The sequence below is a fragment of the Vicugna pacos genome, chromosome 4 (genome assembly GCF_048564905.1).
Source record: "Vicugna pacos chromosome 4, VicPac4, whole genome shotgun sequence".
Lineage (NCBI taxonomy): Eukaryota > Metazoa > Chordata > Mammalia > Artiodactyla > Camelidae > Vicugna > Vicugna pacos.
In genome coordinates, this window is record NC_132990.1 from 1,821,751 (window position 1) to 1,835,866 (window position 14,116).

Sequence of the window (14,116 nt, forward strand, 5' to 3'; positions counted from 1 at the left end):
GCTCACAGAGGGAGGTCTAACCACCGATGACAGGGCCAGCGCAATGAAGGCTGCCAGGCTGAGCTCTGTGGGAACCGGGTCTGTCATGGTGGTGGCCACGCGGCTGCCCGGGCTGCAGGCTCCAACCACCTGGGTGCTGAAACCTCACTGGGCCACCCTGCCCCACCCAGGCCTTTCCCTCAGGAACCTGCTTCCATGGAAGGCGCATTTGAGCTGGGCTGTGACTCCGGGAAGGAGCGTCACATGCAGGAGTGGCTATGGGGTCAGAAGGGCCGGGCACGGGGCCGCTGGCCATCTGCAGGGTTGTGGCCGCAGCTGCCCGGTGGGGCTTGGTTAGGGGGCTTAGGGCTCCTCCCGAAGAAGGCCGGGAGCTCTGTGGAGGGAAGGAGCCCTTGCAACGGCCTTCTCAGCATCTGAGCCTCTGAATTGGGGGATGTTTCATAGGCCTGCTCTGCTTTTAAGGTTTTTCAAAACCCTCACCAGTTCCGGGCCTTTTTTGGTTTCTTCCTTCCTTGTGTTCAGTCTCCTCTTCCCACCCCCCCCTTCTATCTTGCCCTGATTCTGGTTTTTACATGCGTAATTCATTTTAAAATGTAAGTATTGTGGAAGTAAGAAGCTTGAACAGCAACAGTTGACTACCATGTGGTCCTAACTGAGGGACCAATTTGGGAGCTGTGTTATTGTAACTTTATTTAATCACTCACCCTGTGGCTGGCCAGGCCTGACACGCCCCCGCTCCCCCTGCAGCCCCTGGAGCTCATGCACAGTTTGTGTTTCACGTGAACCTTGGGCAAGGGGGGTGGCCTGGATGGAATCAGGGTCCAGGTGACACTCTTTGCTCCCAGTTATTCAGATGCTGCGTTTGGTCTCACCTGGCCAGGTGAGCTGCACCCCGGGACTGAGTCCAAGGGGCCTGTGGAGTGGCCGCAGCATTTAGTCTCTCTCACTCTCTCCCCCCACCCCTTTCTCTCTCTCTCTCTGTGTGTGTGTGTGTGTGTGTGTGTGTGTGTGTGTAGTGGGAAGGAGGGTAGGGGCTTCTGGCTCACGGTTTGCTGTGCTAACACGCCCCCTTTTCTCATTCTATCTCAGACTCTGCCATCAGCAGGTGGTGGAAAGAAGCCACACCCCCGTTGCTGAAATGTTTGACGACACCGATCATCAGGTAGGAGATGACATCCACCTGCAGAGAGCGGTTGTGTTTAGAAGTGGCTCCTGAGCAGGTCTTGTCAGAGGTCATCAGACAGCGGCCTCATCCGTTTAGTACGCCTGCGGCTCCGGCCATTAACTGGAGAGCAGAGCAGAGAGCTGTCGCGGGGAGGCCCAGACGGTTCTGCTTCACTGTTCCTGGTCCGTCTGGGGGCCACGCTGAACATGCGGGCCCAGGGATGGGGCGTCCATGGTCAGCGCCGGTTTCCCGGGCAGGAGGGGAAGGGCCAGGCTGCAGAGTCGGGTTGCCGCCCAGTGTTAGCGTGAATGCTGGCTCAGAGCCTCCTGGCGTTCTCTCCATCGCTGCGTTTGGTGCCGCTCCCCTGCATGGGCTCACAACCCAGGTCCTCCAGCCTCACAGCCTGGCCCTCAGACCTAAACCAGGGTTTGAAGCTTCGGTACCTGCTGTTGTCCTGGAGGGGCCGTCTTCCGTTCAGGGACCGCCTTGGACACGTCTTGAATTTCCATCACGTTTATGTGCTCTGATTGAGCCAGGAGAGAAGAGGCCTTCAGAGGGAGCCATCCTGTCTGAGTGGGGGCCAGCAGCCTAAGAATAAGCTTCTAGGAGAGCTAGAACAGTGACCAGGACCCTTGGTGGTAGCTCTGGACACGGCGGTGCAGGAGGGCGATGGGAGGACCAGGTGCCAGCCCTGTCAGGTTAGGAATCTCCCCCTTTCCTTACCTTTGACATTATAAGCAGTCTGCTTACAAAAGACAGTTGAAAAGGAAAGGCTGAGGAAAAGTAAAAACTAGTCTACAGCTTGTACTGAAGTGAAGAAAACAACTCATTTTAGGATTCAAATGCCAGTTTGAAGTAGCTCATCGGGAAATGTCACATCGGTGGGTTCTTCATGTGAGGACAGAGCAGGTGTGTCCTTCCATTGCCACTGCGGACCGTCCGTCCGTCCGTCTCTACGGTGAGAGTCCTGGGATGTGCCATGAATCAGGGTCAGCCTCTGCATGGAGCTGACCGCTGGGATCATGTGTACCCCCATGAGAGCAGGAACCAGGTGGTCTGGGAGGCCCAGCTTCAAGACACGGGATGGTCAGGGGTACTGGGGTGCCCGCTGTGGGGCCGTAACCTGCCCACAAGCATCCCCAAATCCTGGGACAGGAGGGGCCCTGAGGGGCTCTGCAGCCTCCCAAGGTGGGGTTCAGAATGTGGATGTCTGCCTCGGGGATACGATTTTGTTTCACCTGCGATTCCTTCCCCATAGACCCGAAGTCTTCAATCTTAATGGGCTTGTTTATAGGGAGAACTTGAGTGGAGAAAGTGAGTTACTCTGCGTGCTTTTATGTTGGTGCAGCCTAGGCATTAATAGTCTCACAGTCTTAGTCTTGACCACCTGTGCCGTGTGCTGCCTGGGTCCCAGGGTGGCCCCCGAAGGTAAGGTGCTCCACAGATATGGGATAGGCCTGTTGGTAGGAGGTGTAGTTTATTTTTCACAAGTGGCATTCAGTGTCTTGCAGAGCTGAGAGTAGGACAACTGTAGGTGTAAGTGACGCTGAAGTGGGAGTTAATTAGCTCTACATGTGTTAGAAAGCCAGGGAAGGTTTCTTTGGTGTCCTGTGTGCAGCCCTGTGAGGCTATCACCTGGACAGCGTCCCATCATCACCCCCTAAGGGCATCCAGGGTCTTGTGGGTGCTGCTCAAACTAATGGTGAGTGGTCTGAGCTTTTAGTCTCTGAAGACTGGCCTGAGGGACTGAAAGATCATGACTCATTAATGTAAAAACTGCACACGACTGACTACCCTAACACTCATCCGTGCATGGTATGTCCTGTCAACATGTCCTGTCAAGGCCTGCGGTAAAGATTATTTGACAGGAACAACAGATTGCAGACAAGGAGGCACATTAGAGCAGTATTTCTAAAAGCCACTGTAACACGGAGAGCCTGAGGGCCAGGGGCCAGCGCCGCTGTCTCTAGTGAGAGAAACTGCCCATGGATGCTGGTGCTCCATCCGTCCTGCTGAGGACGGGGCTCCGAGGAGCCAGGACCTCCCTCCTTCCCCGCCGCTCACCTCTGATCGTGCAGGGTCCATTTATAGTGACTGGAATCTTCGAAGCTGTCAGCCACACCTTGACCCACATTGTCCAGTGCCGTGGCTGACACCGCAAGGGCCGAGGAGGGCTCCACGTGTGACTGGCGTTAATACACGGCAGGTTTTGAAGTGACACAGAAGTGAGTGTGGGATGTCTTATCCATGTCTTGTATTATTATTTTTTTCATTTTGGGGTTTTTTTTGGGGGGAGGGGTTAGATAATTATGTTTGTTCATTTATTTTTATTGGAGGTACTGGGGATTGAACCCAGGACCTCGTGCACGCTAGGCACGCACTCTACTCCTAAGCTGCATCCTCTCCTCACTCTTGTCGACGTTATTAATAACGCACTGAGTCAGCTGTGCTCTGGGTAGGTGTTGGGTTGAGCGAAACGTTCTATCAACACTGACGTGACCTATTTGTTTTCACTCACAGTGTGACTTGCAGTCTCATCTGAAATCAGGCATGTGGCTCACAGGTGCGGCCCGCCTGGTGTTTCTGTGGCAGGCACAGACCTAGACTGTTCCGCGGTGCCCTGTGCATTTGGGTTCCTCCTTCTGTCACCGCCCAGCCCGCAGGTTGGGAGACACAGATGAGGAACAGGAGTATCAGGCTTCGAGGATACTTTGAAGCCAGATCTGAGCGCTGTTGTTTCTGCATTTCTGCCGACAGTTGCACAGAGTGCCGGGCCTCATCCAAGAAATGGATTCTGTGCTCAGATCGTGTTTCCCCTGCGCAGGGAGCCCAGCTCTCTGCTTTGGTGAGCACGCTGCTGCCCTGAAAGGCTATCCCGGCGCCCCGCTGTGCAGGCTGCCCATCATCTGGGCTCCCCGTTGTCCAGGCTTTTGTCTCCCTGTTTTCTGTGGGTACAGAAATGTGCAGTGAGTCCGGCCTGATCTTCCCTTTGTAGCTCTGTTCTGTGCACACTGGTGGGCCTGCCAAGCCTCAGAATCAGCAACGGCTTTGAGGAACTGCTGCCAGGGGTCTGGCGAGAGGAGGGACCACTGTAACTTTCTCCCGCCCTTGGAAGTCTTGCTGACGACTTTTGCTGGCAGACATTTTATTGTTTTGTGTACAGATTCTGCTCTTGAGCGTGTCTGAAATGCTTGTGCATCATATGGTGTAAGATGCCTGAGAAAGGGGGAGTCTGGTTTTATCTCCTTCCAGTGTGCCAGAGCTGACTCTTCAGTAATGCGTGTTTTGACCAATGAATTGAACTTCAACTCTGTGTTGTATTGGGGTCTCATGTAAACTGGTTCCCTTCAGTGGTTCTGGAGAACCATCCCACTGCCCCGTTTGTCTTCCACGTGCCAGCATCACATTGGTGCCAGCTGTATGTAGAGTGTGTTTCGTGTCCACGTTTATATGTGTCTTGTGGCTCTGGGGCAGAGGAAGATTTGGGTAGATGAATGATGGGTCAGGGGGCAGAAGGTCTGGTGGAGGTTGGAGGGAGGGGTGAAGTGAAAAAGGACCCAAAGACTGTCACGTTATGTAAAATGACTCCTCTGTGCATGCAGAATTCTGAAAACTTATTCAGCAAGTGAACTAGTAGCATCTAAGGAATAAGGCACTAAACAGAGAACAAGTTTATCAGGGGGGAAGTGAAAAGATAACATTGCACTTGCTTAGCTTTTGTGTCCAGGACTTGCCGTGCCATGGGTTCTCTCATGACTTTGAACATGGCGGAGCGCACTTGCCCTTGGCCTGTGCAGATGTGCAGATGTTACTGTATCCAGGCACCCCACGCCTGACGGCTGCCCTCTGGCACTCACACCTGGGCACCGATTCAGGTCCCCTGGACAGCAGCGCCCCGTGTCCCCCAGATGCCTTCTGGCTCCCTGAAAGCCCTGTGTTCCTCCACATGCGCTCTGTGCCCGTTTCTGCAGTGCTGCCCGAGCTGGACCGGCCCCACTCACACTGGGAGCCCGATGAGGTCGGGGCCTGTGCTTGTCCTTCGGCGGCCCTGCCCCCGCCCACAGGGCAGGTGGAGGTGTGCCTTGAGCTTTGTGCACTGACCCCACACAGGACTGACAGTTGACAGACTCACATAAGGAAGCTGGGCCACAGGAGGTGGGAGTCGGGTGGGGTGGTAGGTGAGTGTAAGTGCAGCAGGCACAGGGCTGTCCTGTCATTCTGTGCCCCACAAAGTCCTCCTCAGCGGCTGCTGGTGGCCTAGCCTGCTTCACGAGTGGCAATCATGGGCGGGTAGGGTTCATGCGTTTCGCAGGGCAGGCTCATTTGGCCAAGCAAGTTTCTGTCCTGCTAGAGTGTGGACCTTTCATCGTGTGTTGCTCTGTCTGTCAGATAGGTGTGGCCAGTCCCTGTACAGCTTATGACCGACAGTCAGACACTCAGGGTGTGTGTCAGTCACCTGTGTCCACGTCATGTCCCACCTTCCTTCATCACTGGGCCTGTCAGCCAGGCCTCCATCCCGGTGACCGTGTGACCAGAGGTGGACAGCGGGAGCCCGAGCCCGTGCCCGTTGCGGACGGCACACGTGGGTTAGCGCCTGCTGTCACCAGACATCACGGCATCCCAGGCTGGAGAGCCCGAATTGCCCGTGGGAGCAATTGAGTTGCCAGTGCTGCTGCCTGTGGGGGTGGAAGGTGGGGTCGGGGGTGCTGGGTGCCGGTCGGAGGCCATGTCTGGGAGGCTGGGCCTGTGCTGTCAGACTCGGGTCCGCCTCCCTGACCACCGCCCAGCTTCTCACGTCTGTTCAGGACCAGGCGTGGGCGCCAGTATCTGCGCTGTGCCCCCTTCCAGGCCCTGCAGAGTGGCTCGAGTGCCCCTGCCCCACCACCGCTCACAGAGTGACGGTCCCTGGGTTCAGCCCCCTCACAGGTGGGCATGCTGGTGGGCAGTGGTCAGGAGGCAGAAGAGATGCTTGGCCAGCACAGCTTTCCGCGTTGGTTTTGCTCACCTCACCTCCCTCAGCGCCACTGCGCAGCCACTGCAACCAGATGCTTCTACTCTCCCTGTTCCCAGGGCTGGACCCTGACGCTTGGAGGGGCCGAGGGGCTGGCCCAGGACCTTGCAGGTGAGCCTGGAAGAGGGCCAGCTCCCCGTCCTCCTCCTGGAGCCCACCTGAGGCCCTCGGTGACCGTGTGGCCGGACTTGTGTGATCCCCAGGCACCGAGGGGCCCGCCCTGGGCAGGACCCCTCCTCCCTCCCTGCCCGGCTCTAAGGCGCCTTTCTCCTCGGGGGACAGGAGCTCCTCACCCTGCCCCGCACCCCTGAATGAGCCTACACAGGAGAACCATCAGGCCCACATCACGCACAGCAGGACATTGAAAGGGAGGTGAATGGGGCTGACGTGTTCCACGGCCCGATGGTTGCTCACTGCAGGGCCGTGTCATGGCCCGAGTGGGCCCAGCTGCCTGCGTCCTGTCCCCGTGTCCCCACCCAGCCTGTGCCCTGGAGACCCTTCGGTGTCAGGACCGACGCCCTCGGCAGCAGAGCTCCTCGTGAGAATGGGGTGGCTGAGCCACACCGTGTCCTGAGTGCTGTCCCCTCTGAAGGGTCAGGGAGCTGGCTGGCGAGTGCTTCCCCCAGAGAGGTGAGGCCAGCTGGGCCGGGAGTCAGGGGCTTGGCTCTTTAGGGTTTGATGCCAAGAGGCCCAGCATTTTCTTTCTTTTTTCCAGATGGCATGACTTGTTAGTTTCTACTAGAAAAATCCAAAAGGATTTGCAAACTGCTGGGTAGAAGAGTGTGTAAAGGTCAGAGTTCAGTCTTTGTTCTGAGTGCCTGACCTGTGTGACCTTGTTAAATCCTCTGACTGCTTGCGATGTCGTATCAGCATCCCTGGTTCATTGACGAGGGGGTTGTGTACAGTGAGGCTGAGTACCTAGCACCTCCCAGCATTTTCTTAATATTCGTATAGACCGGTTTTTGTTCTCCCGGCTCAGTTGAGTGGGAGTGGGTTGAGTAAGCAGGCAGGCATCCGTCTCTCCCCCTCCCTGAGTGACCTAGGCCTGAGTGACCGGCCACCCTTCACGAGGACAGAGGACTTTGTGAGGTGTCCACCTGTCTGTCCAGTTGGTTAGCAAGGAGCCAGGGCTGAGGCTGTGATGGGGCAGGCGCACCGCTGGCGGGGGGGTGCTCCTGGTGGGTTTCCTGGGCAGCTGATTCAGGCCCCTGTGGACATGTCACAGCAGATGTCGACACGGGGCTGGACACGGGGCTGGGAGCGTTCGCCACCTTTCTTTATTGTCTGGATTGCGTTGATTTTTTGGCGTCTTCCTTTCACATGTGGTTGGTAAGAAGCAGGTGAAGGAATGCTCCCCAAGGGACCTGCCACCTGCAGGTATGACCGTAGGTGAAGGGGGTCTCCAGGCCACGCTGTCCAGCGGCTGGCAGCAGGCTGAGCATGGGTGGAACCTGCAAGACTGGCTTCAAGGCGCCCTGGGGGTTTTGCACAAAGTAGGAAATGTAGTTATCATCCAGGGTCTTCCTTCTAATGTAAGTTGACTGAAATAAATGCACAACCTAAAAGTTGAGAGTTATGTCTTACTCGGTGGACATTTCTGAGGACTGGACCCCCTCCGAGCCCAGGGTGACAGCCTGTCAGAGCCCTCTCAGAGACTGCTCTGCAGAGGTAGGGGAGGAGCCAGGATATATAGGAGTTTTACAACAAAGACGAGATAGTGGGAACACTAAAAGATTACTGTTAACTAAAGGAAGCAGACACCTCAAGTTAAAGAATCTAGTGCTTTTCTGTGTATGGGAAGGAGCAAATGACTGGGCTCATTGAAATCATTCCTTTGATCTGCACCTGGCCTTCTAGGGCCTGTATCCTGTTACTTCCGATCCTAAGTTCCCTCAGGGGGCACCACTGCGGGTGACTGCAGAGGCCAGGCTGCCTGATGGCCACAGCATTCTTTGTTTATTTATATGTCTTGCGGTATTTTCCGTTCACGTGTAGTTTTGTAAAGTGAGGTGCACACCGGGTGCCTTGTCCTTTAGGACTCAAGTGCATGAGAGTGTGAGAACTGGGCAGGGCACTGTCCCTGGGGGCTGGGCCGGACGAGAGGGCCAGAACCACACCAGAAACTCCACTGTGCCTGCCTGAAAAAGCGCCAGTGTTCAGGGGCCACATAAAAAGAGACTGGCCGGAAAGTGCCCAGGCTGGCAACTGTGGAGGAAGAATTCTGAGGTTACAGTTAACATCGAAATAGGGAGGGCTCTGAATGGGGGCGCTTGTAATCCTTCCAGAATTGGGGTAAAATTTGCATCTGAATGACTCATCAAGTCAAGATTGCCCTGGAGTACGTGGTTGCCTTCTAATTTTCCATTAACAGTTATTTGCATTTTCATTCGACCAGCATTCTTACAATTAATACTGTATTGCCAGCTGCCCTTCTCCTGACTTGTCCTAGCGTGGATTTCCGAGCTGGCATCGACCACACTGTTGGCATCACCCACATGGAGCGTGTGCGGGAGTGGTGCTCTCCCCTCTCGGCTGCCGCCATCCAGCATGGCACCTGGGTGGACGCTGAGCTCTCAAGTCTCTGGCTAACTCAGCCCTCACAAGGCAAGATAGGTGTTGTTTGGACTTCCCAGGATTAAAAAATTACAACTTAATTACTTTTCAGAAAATGGGAGACCACTTAGGAGATAAAGCAGAAGTTGTGCCCATATAGGGCCACATTACCAAATAGTAGTAGGGGTCTGCTGGGGTCTACGGGAGGCAGAATAACGGTCCCTCAGGATGTCAACATTCAAATCCTTGGGACCTGTGAATATGTTACTTTACGTGGTAAAGGGACTTTGCAGGTGTGACTAAATTAAGGTCGTCCAGATAGGGAGATGATCATTGTTGATCTGGGTAGGCCCTAAAGGTCATCATAAGGTTCTTAATGAGAGAGTCAGGAGGGCAGAGAGGAGAGAAGATGCTGTACTGCTAACGTAGGAGAGGAAAAACTTTTACTCTACTCTTAAGTTCGTTTTCTGGGGCCTGTGAATTAAACTGACAACAGATTATTAACAGGGGAAAAGCCATGCAAAATGTAATACTGTTACGTGCATGGGGGTTTTACACAAAAGAAGTAACAACCCAAAGAAGCAGGTAGACTTAGGGTTTATGTATCATTTTAACAAAGGGCAATAAGTTATGAAGTGACAGGACAAAGGGAGGGGGTTGGGTTCCTTGGAACAGTGAACTGTGGGAAGGTGATGCGGAAGGTAGGGTAGTTGAAGAACGTTTAGGAAGGGTGTTATGCAGACTCATCTCAGTGCCATACCTGGTACACTTTTTGAGAGAGAAATTTATGTCCTGCTTTTAGGTACCTGGAGGAGGGCATTCCTCTTGGTATCTGCTGATCTCGGGTGCCTTCAGCTCAAAATATTCCTTATGCCAAAGTAGCCACTTTGGCTTGTCCTCTTCACTGGCTTTTGAGGTGGAGGAACGAGCCACCAGCCGAGGAATACAGGACTCCTCTGGAAGCTGGAAAAGGCAAGGGGACAATTCTCCCGGGAGCCTCCAGATGGAATGTAGCCAACCCTTGGGTTTTAGCCCAGTGAGTCCCACGTCAGACTTCTGACCACCAGAACAGATTTGTGTTGTTTTAAGCCACCAAGTTTGTGGTGATTTTTTTTTTTTTACAGCAGCCATAAGAAACCAATGTCGTTCATTCCGTTAAGAAGTGGTTTTGGGCTCAAGGGAGCTTGACAGCCACTTATGGAGGGAAGATAAATGAAGCCCTTACTGAGCAGCAGAGAAAGTGTAGAATCTAGTGTGAAATTGCATCCTACGGGCCAGTGGTATTCAGACTTTAGGTAAGAATCCCCTGGGGGCTTACACAGACACAGGTTGTGGAGATGCAGAGGGTGCGGGAGCCGAGAATGAACCCACGGGTCGGAGCTGCTGTTGCTGCTGGCCTGGGAGGGAGCTTTGTGTCACACCATCTAGACCACAGGCACTGCCAGGTTTAGAGCAGAGAGCAGCTCGGGAGGGGCTGGAAGAGCTGCTGGCTTGCAAAGGGTGGTAGGATTTAACAATAGCAGGGAAGGAGGGGGGTGTGTGTGTCCGGGGACACGTCCAGTGGGAGTGGAAGCATGCTGGGGCTCTGCCCTGACCTCAGCTTCGTGGAGAGGGAACCCCCTGCTCGGGGCAGGAGCAGTCAGCGTTGGCCAAGCCGTCCAGGCTCCTCTCTCATGCAGCGTCTTTTCCCACCCCAGGGGCCTGCCCAGGAGTGCACTGTGCATGGGGTGCTCATGCGTTTGGCCCAGGCCCAGGCCGTGGGGCCTGGGTTTGCACGACCGAGAGGACACAGGACCATGTGAATGAAACAGGGGCGAGCAGGGCCCAGAGCCGTCCTGACCAGAGGCCCTGTGGCCGCCCCGTCCTTGCTGCTCACTGGGCGGCTGCTGGTTTTAGGTGTGGGGCCCTGCAGTCTGGCCCTAGGGACTTGGGGGTACGTCTTTTCCAGCTTGTGTTTCTGTGGGGTTCACTGTTTCAGCCCCGCAGTGGGCCCATGGGTTTCAAGAAGTATCTGTACAGCTATAGATTAGCTCTGTGTCGATGGCCAGCAAATTTATTTCCTTTGTGGATGTTTCTGGCTTGTTCTGTGCCTTTTCCTGAAAGTTAGAAGGTCTGAGTATTATGCCGGCAGCCCGCTCCCTGCCCATCCTTACAGGGTTGGGTCTGCAGGAGGGTTCACCCCTGTGAACTTGGTTTTTGGTGGCATTGCCCTCTCTGGGGTGGGAGTTGACTGTGGTCTCAGCTGTGTGTGTGTAGGAACGAGCTTTTGGAAATTGTTTACACTTTCCACCAGAGGTACTGTTGATGACGTCCCCTTTCAGGTGAAGACCGCGTCAGGAGCCTCCCCCAGATCCCACCCTGAGGGAGAATCTCTCCCAGTGAACCAGGAGAGCTGTGACCCCCCCGTCAGGTCTCTTTCTCTTTTAACCGCTAGCATCTGTATGTAACTAATTTGTTAGCTCCAGCATTCTCAGCTCTTACTTTATTTAAGAATAACACACACATGAACACCCCCACCCCCCAGACACCACACCCCCACATTGCACACACACTGCACACACCATACACACACCTATACATTACGTAGGTCACACACAAACATGTATTCCCGCTGAGCTCAGGTCTCTTTTGGACGTCAGCCTGGGTGTCACCATGGAGTGTGTGGCTTAGATATCTTGGTGGAAGAGGGAGCCTTGGTCCACAGGGTGACCAGCAGCCTCTTGCTGACGTCCTCACTTCTGGAGTTTCCTGGAGCCTGGCTGTCCAGACCCTGACCCCTGACTCCACCTTGCACTGAGCGTCCCCAGTCACATGGTGGGAGTAGGGCAGCCATGGAGTGGGAACCAGCGCACATGGGACAGGCCTGTCTGACTGGGCAGGCTATGGGAGCCCACTTTTCAGAAGTACCACTACATCTCCCAGCCACGGTCTGGCCCATCCTGGAACTCAGACACTGGGAGACGGCCCCCAGTCCTGCTCCCGCACGCCAGTGTTGCCTGTGTTCTCCACACAGAAAAGCCCGTTCCGGCGGGTGGGCCCTGGCAGAAGGGGCGAGTCAGCGGGGGCGGAGGTTCGGGAAGGGGAGTCGGCTGCCGGTACTCCAGCACTGTCTCCTATGCTCCCCGATGCTGCCCAGCCCTCCACCTCTCTCCACGTGCAGGGGAGCTGTTCTGCCTCCCCTGTGACTCTTGCGTCTTGTAGAGAAGAGCCATGGAAAGGTTGGATGTCAGGGATCCCCAGACGCTGGTGTCTTCTCACTTGTCCCAGCTCCCTGCACGTCTGAGTGACCCCCTCGTTGGCTCCGGCACCCTGGGGTGCCAGGTGCAGTGCTGGGTGGTGATGATGCGGCTGTGGGTGGGCACACCTGAGGCACGTTGACCGAATGCCCTCTTCCCTGCCTCGGAATGGAGTATTACACGATATAGACAGGTCACGTTTTCTGCATCCATTCCTTCATCAGTGGACACTTGGGATGCTTCCACCCTTTGGCTTGTGAAAAAGGCTGCCATGAACATGGGTGTGAGACCCCACTTCCAGTTCATTTGAGTGTAGACTTGGAAGTGGAATTAATAGATCATGTGGCAATTCTGTGTCTAATTTTTTGAGGAAACGTCCATATAGTTTCCCACAGCAGCTGCATCGTGTCATACTTGCACCCCCAGTGCACCAGAGTTCCAGTGTCTCTACACCCTTACCAACACTTGTTTTCTGTTTTTTTGCTAGTAGCTACCTTATAAGGAGCATGAGGTGATTGTTTTTGCATTTCATTAAAGCCTCAGCTTGGAAGCTAACCTAATTTTCCCGTGGTTATCAAGCATCATTCTGCAGCACCAGATACATGCCTGTTTTTCGGGACGTGCGAGTCCCCAGAGGGCATCTCGTGCTGCTTTGTTGACCGGAAACTCAGGGGAGAGCACAGAGGAGGCAGAGCTGGATGCCAGTCCACAGTCATGGGTGTGAGGCCCGTCTCTCCCTGTGCTGGCTCAGACCCAGCTGCTGGCTGGCGGGGGCCACTGCTCCAGGACGAGGTTGACGAGGACACTGGGCTGACCCTCCTGGGAGCTTTCAGGTTGAAAAGAGTCAGCCAGGTTGTGTTCGGGGCTTCGCGCTCACCCTCCGTCCCGGGACCTCTCGTTGCCTGTGTCTTGCCTTCAGCGCTTCCTGTGTGGGCCAGGATCGTGGGTTGCACAGGGGCTCTGCCCGCCTCGGCCTCCGCTCTCGCCTGGCTCCTCGGCCTCTGTGCGTGTGGGCACAGGTGTGCACAGGTGTGACGTGTCCATGCAGATAAGTGTGCGAGGTCCTTCTGAATGTGCACCTGTCAGCCCAGGCTTCACGTTGCTCTCGGAGTCCCTGTGGATGCTCAGGCTGCTTCTGCGGGAACTCTTTGGGGGGGCCGTTTCCAAGCTCTAAGCTGGGAGGCCGCTCGGGGCTCCCCGGGAGGGGAAACAGGCCCTGGAGGCTGCCGGAGTTGCGACAGAGGTGGAAAAGCACCCTGTTTTCTCAGGTCCTTTGCTCGTCTGAGCGGGACTCAAACCCACCATCCTAACCGGCCACAGATTTCCACAAGGAATTCTAAGGAGCCACAGGTGAACGGAGGTAACCTGGTGATCCCTGTGTTTGGTGGAGAATTCTTCCGGCAGGGAAGAACAGGGGAGCAAGGAGGCGGTGGCTGTGTGTGGACTTAGGGGGCGCTGGGTGAGGGGTACAGAGCCCGGCCAGGCTTTCCTTCTGCCTCGATGAAGGGGAACTGAACCCTGGAATGGGCAGGACCGTGGAGGGGAGCCCTGGCTGCCAAAGTCTTAGGGGGGGTGCACTAGGTGGTGCGGGGTGTGCGTTCCAGTCTTCCTAGTTCCGGGCTCCCCTGTCCTGGGTGCACTGCTCAGCCCCGTGGGCTTTCCGTTGGTTTCACATTCTCATTGCTGTCATTAGGAGAGGATGCTGGAGGGTGACCGCTTACCTCTTAGTGTTCCAGGGCTCTCGCTGTGTCGGGCATGATTTCCTCCGCTGTTAACAGCCTTTCCCCTCAGATGTGGGCCTCCAGGTCCCCCTGAGGTCCCATCTTGGCTCTCCAGGTGTGGGCAGCGCTGCCCAGAGGCACACGGGAAGCTGCCCGGTTGGCACTGGCCGCACTCTGCTGGCCCTACGCCCTGATTCCGTCTTGTTTGCACAGGGCCCGTGGGCATTTGCACCTGGGCCCTTGCGTGAGCATCGATCGGGGCTTTCATCCCCCGAGACTCCAGTGTTACAGGATTGGGGGCTGTGGGCCTCTCACAGGGCTATCCCGACGTGGGCCTCAGTGGGTGGGGGTGGAGGTGTGGCAGAGCTGTGCGTGGCCGGGCTCGGGAGGCCCTGCTGTGGCCTGGCTGTGGGGCATGGCTCCGTGCCAG

The 14,116-nt window shown here is 55.7% G+C and overlaps 1 protein-coding gene across 1 annotated transcript in view; it reads left to right on the top strand.

Moving 5' to 3' along the window:
* The window catches only part of MFSD14B (major facilitator superfamily domain containing 14B), a 138,596-nt gene that overhangs the window by 14,661 nt on the left and 109,819 nt on the right, over positions 1–14,116 (top strand). The window contains exon 2 of the mRNA XM_072959060.1: positions 1,090–1,162. Coding sequence (XP_072815161.1) covers positions 1,139–1,162 — 24 coding nt within the window. The 5' untranslated portion in view covers positions 1,090–1,138. The remainder of the gene's footprint in view (positions 1–1,089; positions 1,163–14,116) is intronic.